General features: G+C 38.4%; 1 protein-coding gene and 1 long non-coding RNA gene across 13 annotated transcripts in view; one reads left to right on the top strand and one right to left on the bottom strand.

The window, feature by feature from the left end:
• The window catches only part of LOC147139770 (neurexin-1a-like), a 217865-nt gene extending 205953 nt beyond the window's left edge, over window positions 1-11912 (top strand). For all 12 annotated transcript variants that reach the window (XM_086045831.1, XM_086045829.1, XM_086045824.1 and 9 more), the window contains one exon: window positions 10172-11912. In XM_086045831.1, coding sequence (XP_085901957.1) covers window positions 10172-10476 — 305 coding nt within the window. In that variant the 3' untranslated portion in view covers window positions 10477-11912. The remainder of the gene's footprint in view (window positions 1-10171) is intronic.
• The window catches only part of LOC147139769 (uncharacterized), a 77854-nt gene continuing 63176 nt past the window's right edge, over window positions 5281-19958 (bottom strand). Inside the window, exon 3 of the long non-coding RNA XR_015088760.1 lies at window positions 5281-5333. This is a non-coding gene — a long non-coding RNA (uncharacterized LOC147139769). The remainder of the gene's footprint in view (window positions 5334-19958) is intronic.

The raw sequence follows: 19958 nt of genomic DNA, 5'->3' as shown, positions 1-19958 counted from the left end.
CTCTCTCTCTCTCTCTCTCTCTCTCTTCTCTCTCTCTCTCTCTCTCTCTCTCTCTCTCTCTCTCTCTCTCTCTCTCTCTTTACCACTATAAAAGACGACTGAAGTTTTTTCCCATGGGATTCAGTCACCTTGCAAGCATGTCCTGTGCTTCTTTGTCAGGTGTGAGGCCAGCTGGTAATGCAGGCAAAAATGGTATGGTTGTAGTTGTTCGAGAGCAAAGAACACCCACTCTGCTTCACATTGAAAGGACAACATAAGCATTCTTCCAGGTTTTATCTCCTAAATATAAATGCTGAGGTTTATGCAGCCTTCTATATTTCATAAACTATCCCTTTCTGTCCTTATTCTCAGCTGAAGCATTGCCCATTGGCAGGCAGAGGTTAATCACGTCCGTTTTGTTCTCCTTCTGCACACTCATCTTTCTTCGTCTACAAGCACTCTGCTGCTACATAACCAACTACTGACAGTATGCGTTTGATAATAGCTTTAATAGACTAATTTATGTCAAGGGAACAGTTTAGTTTTAACTGATCAATCAAGTGACAAATAAATGCTATTAACTGACTGGTAATTCATCAAGCCAGGAGGACTTATGGCACAACATTGTTTTAAGAGTAAATTGAGCTTTATTTCAGTCAAATGCAATTTTGGTATTTTTCCCAGTACTTTTTCATTGAGGATTATGCCATCCCAGGCTCATCCTGTGTGTTCTGAAAGAAAACAGGATTTCACACTCACTGTCAGGCTGCCTCTTTGCTGATCCCCCATATTTATATTTTCAATTATTTTCCTTTTTTTCACCCACTCATCTTTATAATGTGCTGACGTTGATGCTTACACAATGTGTCCGTTTATAAATCTAAGTAGGGCATAGAAGATTTTGCTTATCTGAGAGAAGACGCACAGCCAAAGTTGATAATAGCTTAGTATGAATAAGGGAAATTTACATTTGAGTATTTGAAGATAATTTTTTATGGAGATGATACTGACTAATTATCACATACACTGACCTGCCACAACATGATAGCCATTTGTACAAGACAATGATGATGATGATGATGATTTTAGTTTGCAGTGGTGTCGGACTGTACTGTATCAGCTATTACTTTTTCTTTTCTTTTTTTACTGTCTTGAGTAACGGTTTGAGGTAATCAAATATTAGTCCGAGCTGTCATTATAAAGCAATTCAGTTTCACACCACTGTCAGTGATGTTTTAGCATTTCCAGGAAATTAGCTTTTTGAGCGCTACCGTTTCTCGTGACAGTCCATCATCTACATACACTGAAATAAGTTTCTGTTGAATATTTACTCAATTTTATTTCTCTAACGTGGTTGCACGAAATATAATCATCTGAATCAAGATACATTTTTTCAGTAGACTATACATCTATTAAATAAATGTAACTGACTCCAGATTATTTTATTTTATGCAACCACCTGATGAAATATAATTGATTAGATTCAACCGTGATTTTTTTCAGTGTACCCCATGAGACTATGCCGAGGTCTTAACTGTTTGAACAATGTTTTTATATTTCATCAGCTGTTAAGTGCGCTTCTCCCCTGACCCAAAGCAGCAATTTTCTCCCACGCCCTTCCCTCGTTGCCACGGTGACTCGGCAAATTGTGGCTCATTCTGTCTTTTCATAGTTGTGGTGCATGCGCTTAACTCCAATTGAAGGTATTCCGACTTCCGAGTTGAGTTAACTGTCAAATCGGCTGTTCTGAAACTCAGACTTTCCTATCTCAGAGTAGATCAACTCAGACTTCAGGATTAGATGAACTGAGTTTGATTAAACTGCTTTTTGAAGTAAACCCCTGATCGGCAATGCCAATCCCACCAATTTAGTGATGGGAATTTTGCCTCTTTTTTTAATATAATAAAAAATACTGCAAATACATATAACAAATAGATCCATACTTTAATTCCCTCTTTTTGCACAGTCTCCATGTTGTGTTAAAGTTGTTGTTGACAGGGAGACAAACACAAACAAACACAAATCCCACACTTCAAATTGACAATGGGAGCGTTTGCTATTGACACAAAGCCACGCTGATGAGTTTCATTACATCATCTTTCTTGGACTGTTCAAGCAATTTTCATATTTAACCGTCAATTTCAAGCACAATCAAAGATATAATAATAGCAAGTTAATGAGATATTTTTGAGCGCTTATGTGACATGACGGATATAGCTATGGGCTTACGTTTGTCTTGAAATGACGAGATGAGATGACGGTAACGAATTTCTGCTATTCAACATTCACTTTCACTGAGTTTTACGTAGCACCTGTTTGGTCAAACGATACCTTGATAGGCAGTCTGCAAGTCGGCATGACTACTTTTTTCTAAATGGTACTTGACAGCTTTTGCGTTTCCTTTTTTTATAATAACAATAGTTACTTTACACCATGACAGTCCACGGAATGTGTTGTGTCAAAAACATCAGTAACACATCCACATAGTCCACCTGACAAGAACTTGAGGCAGAACAATATTCAGCTTTTGTCATCATATAATGTAGAGCAACTGTTTGGCTTTAGAAGTAAAGTCTTTCGCACCAAAAAATACAAATAAAAAACTGCAACCTTCTAACCTAAGAGTAAAAGTAATCAAATATCCACTCACCAGTCTTATGCAATTAATGCCGAATAAATCATCCTCTTGTGGAAGCTCCTCTGGGCAGAGGCTTAAATTACACCATACCTTTAACCAGGCGAAACACCTTTCACTAATTTTCACAAGGACCTCATTTCATGCTCACTCAGCTCTCTGTTCATCATCCGCCATTAGCGTGAGCTCAACCACTTCTCACTCACACACTATCATGTACTGCCAGCATGTCACAAGTACACTTCTCGAGGACACTGACAATTAAAGAGGGATTTAATAAGTGTCTTGGCTCAACTGCAGCTGATACAGTGACCCGTCAGCACTGAGAGCTCCATCTCCCCTATGTGATGCTTTAGACAGCTCGTGATTATGACGGAATATGTGAAGTCGGATGCCATAAGGCTAATCTGACTAACTAACACCAATGTGTTGAAGAGACGGCCAACCAGGCCTGTCTGAAGGTGTCCTACTGCCACTTCTCCCGGAGCTAAGACATTCTACAACGCACAGCTTATGTTCAAGCACCATTATCAGTTTTGTTTTAGTGCTTGCAGGTGCCATGTAGTGGTTATTTACTCTAAATAATTTTCAATGGGATGACAGAGGGGAGGTACCCTTATACAGTAAGGGGCGTGTCAGAAAGGTTCCAGGGCTGATGTCATGATAGATATATTTTGAACACAAACTACAAATACATATTTCCCCCTTGAGTGTGAGCCAGATGATTAACTAGCTTGGCTCATTGCTTTGTTCAATGAGTTTGAAGCGAAGGCAACACTATGGCAACAGAACCTGCCGACTCACAGTGCCCCGAGTATCCGACAGTTCCTGGCCACAAAGACATCCCCGTGCTGGAGCAATCTCCCTACTCGTCCAAACTGGCTTTGTCTGATCATGTTTTTTCTTCATCGCAAGCTCGGGTTTTCAAGACATGGACGACATCAAGATGGCCGTGATGGGGGAGCTTCAGCAAATCCTGAAAGAGTTCTTCAAGGATTGCATGAATTCTTAGAAGAGAAGGCTTGGGAAGTGTGTTAGACTCCATGGGGATTACTTCAATAGAGGAAGTGTGTAGTTTCAATTTGAATTGCATCTTTAGTAACATCAGTCCCGGAACTTTCTAACACCCCTCTTATAGCATTATTCATTTGTTATGAGCAAACCTATGAAGATCCAATATTTAACTTTGATCTGAAGTAAACCAAAGTCAGAGTCAAAGGTTTGATTTGTAAATTCTACATTGCCATTAGCAATTTGAATAAGAAGTATTTTTTTGATCAGGTACACTATTGCAGTGTACATGCTCTCATGTTTGTGCTTTAAAAGATAAACACAACAAAAAAAAAAGTGTCCTGACTGATCCACCAACTAAAGGGAGTAATACAGGCTCGGCAGCAATAAAAGAGGCAGTATTCTCCCTAAAAGTGTCATTTATTATACTCATAATAATCCATCGAGGGAAATTCAATTTACTCACTGGTATATGTTTTGTGATACACAGTTGCACACCGCACAAAGAACCAGATCGAACGCATCCGGGCATGGAAGGAGTGAATGGGGTGCACAAACAGTCTTGTACCACTTGAGCTGTGGGTTGAGGACAGTGCCTCGCTCAAGGGCACCTCGACACTAGCCAGCAATTGGACTTGCATCTCTAGTTGTCTTTTTTACATTAATGTCCTCAGCTGGACTTGAACCCTTGACCTTCTGGCTTAAAGCCCGACTTTACTGACTGCCGTACCATCATATTTGAAAAGATTCTTTTAACCCAACTCAACTCAACTTTATTTTACTTACATCACACTTTCACAAGAGCTGCAACTTCAACAAAACATAATCAATAATAGAAACATAAACCAACAAAATATTTTTCTCCATTCCTACATATGTTGTTTGAAGCGGTTATAGATGAAAGAGCGATTTGAAGTCTCCTTTCACCAGTCGATCAGAGATTCATTTCATGTCATGTTATGATTTTAAATTTAATTTTGTTAAATTGAGTTGCTTGAGTGGCAGGCTGATGAAGGCCACATCGACACAACATAGTCCCTCTCCAGCTCTTTTTGTCAACTCTTAATAACTCAGAATTACACTGTCAGATGCATTAACTCAGAACTTGATAGTGCATGCAATTGTCCATGTGTTCCCTGCACTCGTTCAGCCTATTGTCACTCTTAACTTTATGGTGGGGGCGGAGGGGGTGTGGGTGGGAAAGCCCACGCTGACTGTTCAATAAATCCTAAGTAGTCTTGGTTGCTTCATTACCCCAAGCATAGACCTGAAGCAACCTCCATGTTTTGCCTCATCCAACTTTGTCACCCAGCACACTCTTACCAATTACCAAATAAATGAGAGCATTGCTGGATACAAATGAGGAAAAATACTCTTTGTTGAGGACCATTTCTTGTTGAATTTCGAGTTGATAGGAAAGAATCTCAGTCTTCTTGGCTTTAACTCATCAAACAAGTCCGGCTAAAATAAGGGAACAACCAAAACGGATTTTACTGATAAAATTTGAATGTCTGGGTGAGCATTGTAGTATATGTAAGGATTGAACTTGGAATCTTTAATTCTTTAAGTGCTATTACATTCCAGTGCATCTTACCCATGATGATCAGGTTTTTACCATTTTCTCAGCTGACGTTGTGCAGCTCTGATGTTGGTGATCACCATTTAAGAATTTTCCCTGTGCATCCCATCTTTCTTTCTCTCAGCGTGCCTGTAACAGAAAACAGAATGCCTGAAATGTTCTTAAAGATAAAGTCACAGTAGGTTTAGGTGATCCTGTAATATTATACTGTAATTTACAGTTATGTCCGCAACTACACAAAAGAAAGGATTCAGTTATTATGGCAGCTTTTTCCACAAAATTTAACCCCCTTGAGTTTACTTTGAGTGCTGCGCAAGTGCACCCCTGCTATGCGGCAAAGGAGCACTGAGTTTTAGGGTCATCTGCTTCATGTTTGATTTTACCCCTGGGTGAGTTGGAGTAGAGGGTGTTGGCCCATTATTCATAAATTGAGTCAATATTAGAGTGCCGATGAACAGATGCTTTTTGACTGAGGTCTGAGAATGTCTGGAAGGCCTCGTGCTTGCCACATTACTGAGCCCAGCATGAGGGAAAACAAGCCCAAGGTTTACTGCCAAACACGCAGCTTCCAAAATCATCTGTAACCATCATACCCGTCATTGATCTCATACTCTTGGAATGAAATCCTCAGTGCCTTCAGGTAGTTCGATAGACAACACTGAGAGCAAATGTACTAATGAGCTGTGATGAATGCTAATCTTTTGGCACAGAACAAAGCTCCCCTTGCTGCACTAAATGCCGTATTAATCATTTAATTACTGAGCTCAACAACATTCTTGTTTAAGATATTAAATGAGATATAACAATGAGAGACTGATTTTCTGTCCTCCATATTGTTTGTTTAAGAGCATTTTCACACGTGCCTTGTTTACTTGATTTGCACTGAGTGGGAAATAAAGGAATTTTTGTTCTGTAGACCTTTATAGGAAAAGACATATAAAGTGATTTTAAGATTGGGATTTTAAGAGTTTGGTAAATGTTTAAAATTGTTTTATACTTTCTATTATTATCTCTTAAGGAAAATAATATTTACAAGCTACTGTATGTACGGCAGTTGTTGCATGCCACACAAAGAACCAGATGACACACATGCAGGCGTGCAAGGATAGATGGCACAGTGATGGGGAAGCCAAACAATGAGTGCGGCACAGAGCTGGCTTGCGGGTGGGGTGTGTGTGTTGGGTGCATTGCTCAAGGGCGCCTCAACAGTAGTTGGGAAGCAAAATGGCATATGTCCAACAACTTGCAAAAAGCCTCCAATCGTGACCCTTTGTCTATAAAATGCTCACAGTTGAGCTGCTGCTGCTCTTAAAAAAAACATAATTTCAGTCATACTTGGTATGTTTCATTTATAATTTGCATTCACAAAGTATATTGAATCTGTATTCTGATTGTTCTGGAGAACATTGAATAGAATAGAAGATAGTAATATGAACAAAGACAAACTAAGAAAAGTCCACATGAAAAAAATGCACAACTGGACAAAGTAGCCAGTCAATTGATTTTATGCTATCCAAGGTGTGTGCAAACGCAGCCGGTTAGAAAGCAAACCAGTACTTAGATCTAGACAGGAAGACACAACATAACACACCACCCTTCTGAACTCTGGCCTCACTGTGCAGTCCTGTAAAGGTCTCACGTACTTACATTTCTGAATTGTCACCTGGCTAAAAACTTGTATCAACACACTGAACTTTTGGACCCCGAGCAAAGGCTTGACAGCAGATAAAACGATATAAAGCTAACCTGCAGCTAATGCTCATACTATGGCTTAGCTGACTAAGAGGTGTGTCAAACAGCAGTTTTTGCCCACAAAGCGAGAGCATTCTTCACACCTGTCCCACAGAATAAGTGCCCGTGTAAAGAGCAGCGCTAATCTGTTTCAAAACTCAGTCACACTTAGCACACCAAAGGAAAGTCTCCTCTTGCCAATGAATGTCTTATGGCACTGGAAGATTACATTGTCCTATCAGACAGCCCAGGGAACTTGTGCCCTCTCCGGTCTTCATTTCACATTTTTATTTTGGTAGAGACGAGCGCTCCCTAAAATAGACATGTCTGTCTATCCTGTGTGTGTATTTGATAATGTTGCACCAGTCAAAGCAGTGTTGTTGTTTTGTTTTTTTAACCCAAAGCCACCCCAAGGGAATTTGATTTAGTCTGTTATGTGTTATTATTTATAAACACTGACTGACTAAGTAGGGTAAGAAGGATGACCTACAGTTATCTGGTAGACATAATGACATATTGATATCCATATGTATTTGGATTTGTAATCTATTTGTTTTCAAGTTAGCTGTGAAGATATCAAGTTGAATGTCACTCTTTACACCGCAGAGTCAAACAATCCCAAACTGTACACCTTGACAATGAACAACTTCCTGTCTGTATATATTTTTTAATTTGTTTCATTTTATTTTACTTTTTATTTGTGCATTATTAATTGAGGAATTGGGGAATTTAATGATAACTGCTCTACATTGTGGTGTCACGTGTATTTTTTTTTACTGATTTTTCCAAACACAAACATACACACACAATCTACCATCAAGCCTACCATCAAATGTGGTAATGACATTAAGATGGTCCCTGGGTATAAAAATGGAAACAGATGCTACTCACAAACTACCGTACCCATTTTTGCACTTAGTTACTACCATTTTCAGAAGCCAAAATAATTTGTTAAAATTTGTTTATTTTTTATATTCAAAAATGTTACGTAGCACTTGAGGGGGAGTATTCAAATAACACAAATGCGTTATTTGTGTACCATAGCGAAATATACACTATATGACATACTACATATTTACTATATATTGAAACAGGAAGAGGAATAAAAAGGTTAATTGGAACCTTCATTCTTCATCTTGTATCTTATTTTTTGTAATCCTACATTTAAGTGTTTTCTAGACTTCTACACAGTATTTTCAGATTTTTTACTACAATGGGGTGACACTAATACTTCACAACTTTGTAAGTGACATTAACTGAATAATGCAGATGTCCAGTCCAAGTTGTTATTATTGGTTTGTGTACATCAACAAAACTACTCTCTGAACTGTTAATCCCTCATTTATGTTTTTTATACCTCAGTCTGGCAGAACCACAGTGCTTTCATTTCCAAATTTGGTGTGTTTGGATTTCTCCAATGCAACAAAGGCAGCTTAAGCAGAACTGATGACTGCAACAAAACACACAGTGAGATGTGCCAGGAGGACTGAATGATATCAGGAGGCTGACGTGTTTTCAAAATATGCCTCATTTAGCTGCAGCGTTTCAAAACACAGAGGAGGACAGTCTTTGGAAAAATCTGCTGAGTCTATTGAGGAATTGTTTTTCACTGACAGATTTGTTTTCAGTGAGTCATTTTGGTAGCATTTACCGAATATGTTATAAACGTGTGTTTGCTCATTCATGACTGTGCTGTAAAACACTAAATGAGCTGTGAGCTTAAACTGGCTTTTTTTTTTCTCGATCATTAACACGTTACTCTTGTCAACTTTACTACTAAATTTAGGAAATATCTAAATATCCTCCTTCTCAGGAATATCACCTTCAGTCTGCCATTTGTGAACAGTTATATTTGGAGGATATCATCAGGATAATGTATTGCATGAATTAGATTGGAAAGGGAAATTGACATGCACATGCATTTAAGGCAGCATCTGCAAGTATCTTCAGATCATCCATTTTTAAAGGTCTTAAGCGTACCTTCAACTCCTCCATGTGGTGGCAAGGTCTAAATGAAATGACACTCAGAGACGTATTACATTACCTCGTCATTTACTAATGAGTAATGTAAGAGTTTATGGCCGTTGAAGAATTTAAAGCATAGTTGGAAAAAGGTTTTTATGAAGGTTTTATGACATATTTGTGTCTGATTTAAACAGTTTAGTTAGTTAGTTAGTTAGTTAGTTAGTTAGTTAGTTAGTTAGTTAGTTAGTTAGTTAGTTAGTTAGTTAGTTAGTTAGTTAGTTAGTTAGTTAGTTAGTTAGTTAGTTAGTTAGTTAGTTGCAAATGGCAGTGGATCATTATTGAGGATGAGCAGTCAATATTCTGAAAAAAAAAAAAAAAATCAACGATGAGTTTTCAGACCAAAAACTTACATTTTACTGCTGTTATCTAAAGTAGCTTAAGCAGCATTTCCATCAAGTGGTACTGGTCACTTGAGTTTGCAACGGTTCATTCGGATCAGATGAACCTGACTTTTATTTCCGCCACTTTCTGTGTAGGTTCGATGATAGCTGCATAATAAGTAAATGTTGAGTGGTACTAGTGAATTTAACAAAGAAATAAGACACAGTAATTGTACTGACTGTAAATAAGATCAAATATATAGATATGATTAGTTATGGGATAAATTATAAATAAGGTGAATAAACTGAAACAGAGGGTCATAGAAACATGATCATTTACATTAACAAATTAGTCATTAAAACCATGTGTTCTTTCTTCTTTTTGGGTCATTAGTTTTTTTGCACATTAACTTATACAGGTGAACCTTAGTTTTCAGGATTTATGTAATCCAAAAAGTCAGACTAATACCCAATCATATATGAAAACTGAGGCAATAATTTCCATTATAAATTATGTACATCTAATAAAACCATTCCAGACATCCCAAAACATGAACAAAAAATAAATTTTATTCAGAATAGCCTGACTGTCATTTAACATATCGGAAGCGTCACGTGACCAAACTCAGAAAACAGGTGAGGTGTGACGTTCGCAAGCTGAGCCCCTGAGCACTGTGACATCAATTTCAGTCGACACAGATAAAAACGGCTGGATTTTTCTTATTAATTCTTACTCTTATTCCAGAAACGCAACACCCAGCAGAATAATTATTAAGATCTCTGTGAGTGGCTTTCTTCAATTGCTGCAAGCTTTGTGTTCATCTAAACAGGTCCAGATTGCACACTGAATGAAAGGTTAATGCAGTCATTATGTCTTTGTCTCTCTTGCAGCCAATCCCACGGGTGCCGGACCAAAGGGTTTCCCAGACTCCTCCGAAGTCTTCCGCGAGTCCAGCAGCACTACAGGCATGGTGGTGGGCATCGTAGCAGCTGCGGCTCTGTGCATTCTCATCCTGCTCTACGCCATGTACAAGTACCGCAATCGAGACGAGGGTTCCTACCACGTGGACGAGAGCCGTAACTACATCAGCAACTCGGCTCAGTCAAACGGTTCTATTGTCAAAGAGAAAGCCGTCAACACCGCAAAGACTTGCAACAAGAACAAGAAGAACAAGGATAAGGAGTACTACGTGTGATTGTCAAAGTGGTGGTCTTAGTCAGACCAATTGGAACATTGTTGGAAAATACAAATCAAGACATTATTGTGTACAGTATGATAACAAAATTGAACCTTACTTAGTCATTTTTTTCCCAAGAAGACAAGGCTCTGCAAAGTAATAATAAGATTTAATGAGGGAAGAACCATTCTCAAGACTGTCTGGGAAAAGAATGTGGATGGACAAATATCTGTGGCATTCAAGTGGAAGTTAACTGAAAACAACCAAATAACATAATCCGTCTGTGACTTGTTTCCAATAGTGGGATGATCCCACTCATTTGTTGGTGGCCACCACAAGAGCACAGATGCACTTTGCAAAGATGGATTATGAACTTCATGGTTTGATTTTAAATTGCCTGTGTTTGTGGTGTTTTGTTTCTAGAGAACATTGCGCCATGTATGAGCGTTGCAAACATTTTTGATTTGAAGAAGAAAGAGGCAGGAAACTGACAGCAAATCCACAGAGAGGGGCGGAAAAAAAAGAGTCATGACAGATGTCCACAGACTCGCCAAAGTGTCTCTGTTGAGCATAACGGACTAAGAGCTGAATTGACTGAACTGCAGTGTCATTTCCAAGACTTTTGTTTCCAGAAGAACAAAATGTCCATTGTGCCAGTAAGAAATCTGGAGGCCTTTGTTTCTGCATCATGTGAAGTCTAAGGCAAAAAGTTTCCTCAGAAGTCTCAGACGTGACCATGTGGGAGCCATGCACGCCGAATGATCCAATTCCACTGCATATGTTTATATACAGTACAAACACATCTAAATGTGCTTTCTGAACTGTGATAATGTGGTGTTTTATAGCCTGTTGTATAGATGATGCCAACTATAACTGCTCCAAAACCATTTTTGGAATAAAAAAAAAAAAAACAAAAGGATAAAAAAAAAAATACAATAAAATAAAGAAGATGTAAATGTTAAATGTTGCTAGACATAGAACATTTTATGAAGAAATCTGCTTCGTTTGTTTCCAGCCCCCCTTCCTATTTTTACATGTTCCTTTATAGTTTTTATACAAATGCTGACCAGGCCCAGAGTGTCCCACTCAAAACTGCACAAAAGAGTTGAAAGCAGGAGAGGAATAAGCACAACGACGTGCGCGGCTGGAGAATCACTGCCTTCCTCCACCAAAATGACCCGACTGACTCAAGTGTGCTAAACAAAAGAAGATTCTAATGGAGGGATGATGACAACAATGAAGAACAATGAATTTGTTTTGTGTTTCCAAGTGGCATTATGAAATAGTCCAATGTGTGCTTGATGCTGATGCAAAGATCTAAAGATTTCACAAGTCCATTTCAACAGTTCTGTGTTTGTTCTGTCATTCTGTCCGTCAGTTCTGCTTCCCAGAGACCTGTACTTGGAATGAGTATGAGGAAATGACCATGAACTATAAATGATGATTATAACTTACTGTTGTCTGCTTTCTTATTTCTTCTTGAATGTTTGGTTTTCAATTATAAAAAGGTTATTGTATTTTATTTTCTGCTAGCTCCATATGAATATAAATTAATAATAAGACGTTGATAGATACATTTCGTAAATGTCATCTACCATTTTCCTGTCAACCAACACAATCACCCACAATGATTAGTTCCAATAAAAGTCATGTATCAAAAATTCTGCCTCTACAAAGATTAGAATATTATTTTTAATTGACAGTCATAGAGGTATTCATTTTACAGTTTTATTATTATTGTGGTTGTGTTTTGCAATTACAAAACTGCATTAATTTTAAGTAGCATTATCTGTTTGATTCATCTTTTGCATTTGCTCTGCTTGTGTAGGTGCATGTAATAAAGTAGATGGTGAGTACTAATACTTTCATACGATTGGATTTTTATGAGTAAAACACCTCACCAATTAGATAAAAGTGCCACTTGACTCGTCTGACTAAATTAACACTCAGCTCCGAGGTCGTGCTAATCATAAAGTGGAGGCGACATTCTCTCAACATTACAGAGGAAAGGCTATCCTAATGTTGAACGTTACCGTGACAGAGGCTCAGATACATGACTTGAAACTGATGCATCACCTGACACATTCAATTTATTGCTTTAAGTGTGTATGTATGAGAAGCCTAGAACCTTTGTACTACAACCTCTGGCAGCAAACTCTTACGCCCGCGTTCAATGACACACTGTATTTACACGCACACAGCATAGATCAACACTAACTAAAGTACACAAAGGGGCTAATCAAACTGAATCTGAGCTCAACACTGGAAGCACCATCACCATTTGAATAAACATGGAAGGCGATAAAGATAAACCAAAGTAACACGATACAATTATATCGTTCTAAATGGGAGATATTGCAGTTTACGTGACAATGTCATGCACTAACTCCAGCAAGTAATTTCTGTTTCCGTACATGAGCACCGTACCACCCTGATTTTGATGCAAATGAGGGCTGCAATAAGGCTTGGCTGGGAAAACAATACGTTCCATTCAACAATGGCGCATAAAGGCGCAAACGCCCCGTTATACCCAATTCTACCAGCGTAAAGTCTAGCAAAATACCAAAAGAAGGAAAACTCCACCCATCCGCGCAGTTAGACTGCGCTTTGCTCCAGACTTGTGCCAAGAACAAAAATAAGGCCCCAGGTGTTTTCTAGAAGCAATCCTCTTTTCTTTATTGCCGGAAACGATTACCTCAGTATTGTTTTGGTTTGGTTGAAGGATGTTTTGCTGCTTCATTCAGTTGTTAATTTGCTTTATACAGTGACACAACATGTCAAGTGAACTTCTGTCATTTAGGGAAATTCGTAAATATGGCTGCGTGTCATCTGCATAACCATGACAGCCAACATTGGCATTCTCAAGCATGTAACCCAAGAGAATCAAACTGACTGAAAAAAAGGGGTCAAAGGACTGGCCCTTGAGGGACCCCACATGTCATGGACATCCAATCAGAATTGAAATTCCAATCGTCACAAAATAACTCCTTTCCACCAAATAGGACCTGCACCATTTTGGGACTGTCCTACCCAAGCTTACAACCTGTTCAACAGAATAGTATACTCAACTGTATCAAACGCTGCCCTGAGATCCAATAAGACCAGCAGCGACACCTCCATCAGGCTTCAATCTTATTTATGACTTTAAAGCACTGGAAAAGGACTGCAAATAGAAGTTAAATTATTATACAGAAACAGTCACCAAAAATATATAAATATCTATCTAATCTAATATCTATCTAATCTAAATAAATAATTTAGATATAGAGCTTTTAAAAATGTCAACACCAATAGACAAAAGTAGAGACTGTAACAAATCCTAATCGTGAACTCATGTTTGATAAGCATGAATTTTGTAGAGCTCCATCTGCCAAACAGTCAATTTTAAAGACAAAAACTAATGCCCTCAAACATTGTTTATGTATATTATTTATTGGGGTAGTCAAAATAGATTAATTAGATCAATTAATTACAGATCATAATGAATCCATTTATTTTTTTAATCTCTCGACAGCACTGATTATTTATTATTAGTTTTTATACTTATCAGTTTCGTTAACTCACAAAAAGATGTTGGTTGTATATTACCTTCCCTTGTGGCCTCCCCTCACAATTTTTCTATCCCTTGCCCACTCGTTCACGTTTTTAGAGAACATGCTCAAAACCACCCACATATTGTACTAGCAAAACATCTTATTATCCTTAACGCCAAGTTAGAAACACGAGTTTGTTTTGTTTGTTGTTTCAAATCCCAGCTGGCTCACACACACATACTGTATTTACAGTAAAACACAAAATGTATTTGTATTAAAAGTTATTTTTAGTATGATGCTAAATCACAGTCATGTGATTCCATGGTACAGGGTTCATTTTGCGGAAGCGTCACACATTATGTCTAAAATGACTGAAGTGGAACTAAAGGAGATTTCATAACTCATCTCAGAGGCGTATGGATGTAGAAACCATGAAGAAACCTTTGCAGGCCACTGACACACACAATTAGTGCAAGTCACATTTCAATCATTTAACCCCCATTTGATCCCACGTTAATTCAAGTGTCAACTTTTACAGTATAACGTCATTTGGGAATTAATCAGGGCAGCAGTGGCAGGAGATGATGAATGTAGTGCAGAACTACCACCAGTTATTCTCCAGTTAAGACTGGTACACATAAAGATAATTGGGCCAATTTCTTTTTTTTTTTTGCAAAATTCCCCTTATTAGACCAAAGTCAGCAAAGGTCCAATTATTGGATGGCTCCAAAGATGTCCGTTCTTGTTTCTGCTTTGCTTTTGATGTATTAATACGATTCATGCTTTTCCCACCATGTGCAGCTTTGATTTTTGAGATAAAATATATTTTCATAAGTACTTGCTTGCACTTGGACCATTTGCTCTATTTTGGTTCACCTTACTCCAACATTCCAACCACATATAGTGTATGACATCCTGGGGCTATTATGGCAACTGACAGTCTCCCGGGGGTATGTTTCAATTACCCTCTATGTGCTACTGCAGTGGCTATAAACTTACTGTTACTACCAACACCAAAAAGCTTTTTGATTGTTTGTGAGCACATTCAAGTGCATCAGGGATGACTTTCTACTTACTGTATGCATCACTGTCAAGTTGTCAACGCATTCATATTGTCAGTGTTTCAGAAAATAGTTCAACTAAATTCTTTGAGCCTCGAGGCTTGTCACAGTCTTGCTCTACAGTAATTCTACAAGGCAAAGTTTGTTTTGAAACAATCTTATTTTTCTGTTGTTTTTTTTTATTTTTTTATTTCAAGATCGTCAATGATATCATTTTGCATGTTGTTTTACGTGATTTGCTCTCAGCGGGTTGATTGTTCACTTGAGTTCTTTTCCAGTAGCCAACATCTCCCTCTACAGTATAGTTGCTCCCTCCTGGGGAGCTCATAACACCAGGAATAATGAAATAACAATGGGAGTCTCTCGGATATCTTTCAGCGGGTATGCTCTCTGCCAATAGAAGAACACTCATGGGGTGGAGAGGTATTTTTAGCAAAATGTTTATCCTCTCGTGTCGTTCTCCCACTTCTGCATCGTTGTCCCTGTCTTTTGCATTCATTTTATGCCATTTGCCCTCCCTCTCTTAGCTCTCCATCTCAGCTGGATATAGCAGACGTCCTTTTCATTCGACACACCAGCGTAATTCGCTCTCTCTATAATCATCCATTTTCCAATTTTCATGCCCTCTCCCCGAACTTGAGACACGCATTGTGGATTCTATTTCACAGCAGTACACCAGAGCACACTGGTTTCCATTTCATTTATTCAGTATTTGTTTAGAAATCCCATGGTAGACTGCTGCAAAGCAATATCGATTAATAGGAGCTTCTCTGGCTGACCATGTTAAAGAAGGTATAATTACGCGTGGATTTGAATGTGCAATTTTATTATAAGGTTCTGAAACAAATGCAAATTCTAGGAGAGATTCACGCACACTTTATTCTTACCAACAGCAGACTAAAACTATCTTCGTCATCACACAGTGGAAGCCTTAAATCCAAACACAATCCGTTCTGTGACACTGGTTGCAATTTTAAATTAGCAAAATGTCCCCATCACAAAACGTCCACCCTTAAAAGTAACATTTTAACATTCATAAGTGTTTGATTAGTTTAAAATGAAGCTAGCCATTGTATAATAAAACTAAAATAACGTAAAACTACATGCTAGTTACATGCTTTTTATGTCATAATCTTCTGCATAAAAGCAATTGATGAATTGGTATTCATTTGATTGTCTTGATCATATTGTACAGAGAAGAAAGACACTTTAATATATGATTTCACACAAGCTGAATTTCCAGTTCTATTTTCACACTGGCATCACTCGTGTCCTTTTGTGGTGGTATCACAAAACACATATGCACGCATTGTACAAACACACTTTGACTGATGGAGCTGACTCTTGTAATAAAGGTCCCACCTGTGGGATAATCTCCTAATATTTAAGTATTCAATCATGTTTACTGAATACCGATATTGAACCTTGTACCTCAGTTTATTCAATCATGTCTGCCAGTTGTTTGTTTGTTTGGAAGGGACCAAGTAACAGCTTTATATGAGCACATGAGTAAACCATTTAAAGCAACATTTCTTCTGTTCCATTGTCCTGTAAAGCCTAACTAGACAAGTCAGGAATTAAGTGGAGTTTTATGTTAATTTTATGACGGGTATGCAATTTATGTGCGTGATAATTTGAATAATTGACTCCTCTCTGACTAGACTTTGTGAGGGCACACAAGCAGGCACATGTACAGTCTGTGTAGCTGGTGACACCTGACGCCAAGCATTAACATCAACACAAGAAACAAGAGCTAAACTAATTACACGTCAAATAAACACATTTTGTCCGCTTACAGCTCTGAGAGGAATTTTATGAGAAATTATAAAGGGGACGAAGAGAAACATTTGAATCAGACCCTGTGTCAGTATTAAATTCCAAAGGGAAGGTTTAGTGTTGGGAGCTCCAGGCCACCCTTTACAGGGGGCGGAGTCAATGTGGCAAGGGCAACAAACACATTTAGGGTGCATCGGTGCCATTTATCATGTTTGACAAGTGCACCTCTCAGTGCCATTTGGCTTTATTACAGGTACATTTCTCCCCCACATAATGATGTTTTCCTTCTCTCTTGTCCTCTGAGGCCATGAAAACCTGCAGTGGGAAAATCAAGGTGATTTTATTTAGTTTTTTTTGCCTTTACAAACTATGCTTTGCAAATCATCATTATCGGGAAATATACGTAAATCAAATATTAAAACAAACCAATTACAGTATGTTAGCACATGTATTGTCACTGAATTTCTGCATGACATTTTTTGTTATGATTACAATCTCTAAAGTTGAACGCAGTTGACACAGTTGTGTGTTGCTGGGTAATGTGCAACTATTTTTTTCACCCCCAAAATCTTTTAATTTTTTTTTTTTTTTTTTTTCAAAATACTGATACATACATATAATAGGACATATTTTGTTTTATTTTCCACAAAGTACGTTCATAAAGAACTGCAGGAAGATCTCGCCTGGCTGATGAAAAGTTAGTAAAATTGCCCACTGCGAAGTGGGCAAATGGAGACTGTCTGCCATTCTCGATCATGCATCTGTGCGACATCACACACACACACACACACACAAACACACATGGCGGTTTCGATGCACGCTATCATACTTCTGAATGAAATATGATGACATCCACCACACATATGAGCGGAGCACAAAATCTTTCTCCCTGCATCTGGATCAAATCCACCAAAACTGCTTTACACCACCTGCGCCACAACTTAGACTTGGTTTCACCTGGTCTAAAGTCTACTTTACTACTAGTCTACTTTCTGTCACCAAATTGGCATTTGCGCTGAGGCCATGTATAGAAAACGCTCTGGGTAAGCCGGATCGCCCAGTGAGGTGCAGTGTTGTCTGCCAAATTCCTAAACATGGTAAACTAGACTTGACCTGACACGAAAATGAATATGTGCCCATTTTTACACCGAGCACATCTGCGTTTAAGGACCCATCGTCACCGCTCTCTAAAAGCCACACCCCGCTTAACTGCCAACTGTCAATCAAATACAACTACTACAACCTGAAAAATGGATGCTACTTCATCTAGCAACTTCCTGACACATTTGAGCCACCAGAGGCAGAATCCAATTGTGAGCCAGAAGACACCGACTTACTTCTCACTCATCTTCCTGTCACTTTATCAAGCATTTTTCTCGTATTCATATAACGGAGGAGGAGATAACCATGCAAGTCACCCAAATTTCGTTTTAGCTACACCCAAAAAATCAGGAACACAGAAATGGGGAAAATCATTTTAAGGCTATTTCTCTACAATTCAGTACTGCATAGTTCTCAGTCTTTTCACATCTTTTCAGCAATAATTTTCAAACATGTATAAGATAAGACCTTACAGGATCTGTGATAAAGTGGAACAACCTCCCTAAGTAAGTTTCCTTTAATTTGACTCACCTGCGAAACAAACCTGTCTGAGATTGATATCAGGGATCTAAACGGACAGTAGAAATAACATATGCAAATACTTTGTTTAATGTAATGTCAGGTATGCTTTTTAAGGAACAGAGCAGAAGGCATGATGCCAGCGTTGGGCGAGGACTCAGCACACCCGTCTCACAGTTGTGAGGCTGGGGGTTTAAATATTCCGGAGTAGAGTTTGCATGTCCTCCCTTTCCTTGCCTGCATTTTATTTTGGCTTCCTTCCACATTCCAAAAACATTTTTCTTAGGGGAACTGAAGACTCTAAATTGTGAATTTGAGCATGAATGGTGGTTTGTCTTCACTGAAACAGATACTATAAGAATTTCATTGTGATGGTTTTGTGATGTATTTGAAGGCAGTTTGGTTACTTGCAGGACTTCTGCAGAAGATAGTGTGCCACAAATGACGGATTTGTCTGCTATCAAATATTAACCCTGCAGCCAGGCTCTAATTATCACAACACTCCCAGTTGTTGTGCGTGTGAGTGTCATGCAGTTGGTCATCATCCTTGGTTTGATGAAGATGATGAGTTGCTTGATTGCCTTGTACCAGAAGGTGAAATACTCAGTTTTAGATGAAATTCATTTTCTGCATCTGGGATTCATCATGATGCGCGAATCAATATTTAATATCATGGGATCAATGAATGTGCTTTGTTTCAGTGAGCATTCAAGCGATGAAACGGCACAGTGAATGATGAAGGGACTCTTCTGTGCTTGTGTTTGACTGATCTAATATCATTACTGCTAATAATGTTGATATTTGTCAAGAATAATATAAGTCAAACGAGTCAAATATTTGCACGCAGTAAACCACGAATGCCATTAGTCCAGTATTGATTTTTTTCATATACACCGGTAAATAAGCTACTCTGTGATACAAAAGGGTTAGGGTTAGGTTAACGAATACCAAAATTGTACATCCGCTGTCTTACGGGAAGTCGCATACATAATCGTTTTCCCCATGAGAACCCTCAGGGATAAGGTGGAGGATCAGGACAGCCCCATCCACACAGGAAGTACAGCTCATCCATCATGCAACATTGTTGAGTGAATTATTGTGTTCACCACAACGATGACTAAAAATGCAGAATTTGGAGCCTGCTGAGGTTGTTATCAAGAATGGCAGCAATAACTGAAGGAGATAAGACTTAAAGGGCCATTGTACTTGCAACAGAGATCCAAGAAGCTCTATCGAGTGCTGTTCAATGTTCTCTTGTTTTTATCTCTATTGATTCAAGCTCGCCAAACAACATCTGGCAAAGGGACTGCGTGAGTCATATCTCAGGTTCATTTACATTCTTCTGAATGTTGATTAATACATAATGTCCATTTTTACAAATACGTTGAAAGTGAAATGAATAAATAAAGGAGCTGAATGTAACAGTGTTAAAGGGTCTGTGCACAATTCAAGTGTCCCTGGGCAATTATATAAGAAGGCAGGTGATTCATATAACAGTTACATGTACTTT

This window comes from Filicampus tigris, chromosome 11 (genome assembly GCF_054856515.1).
Source record: "Filicampus tigris isolate MCC_2025a chromosome 11, RoL_Ftig_1.0, whole genome shotgun sequence".
Taxonomy (NCBI): Eukaryota; Metazoa; Chordata; class Actinopteri; order Syngnathiformes; family Syngnathidae; genus Filicampus; species Filicampus tigris.
This window is presented reverse-complemented; position numbering and strand designations above follow the sequence as displayed.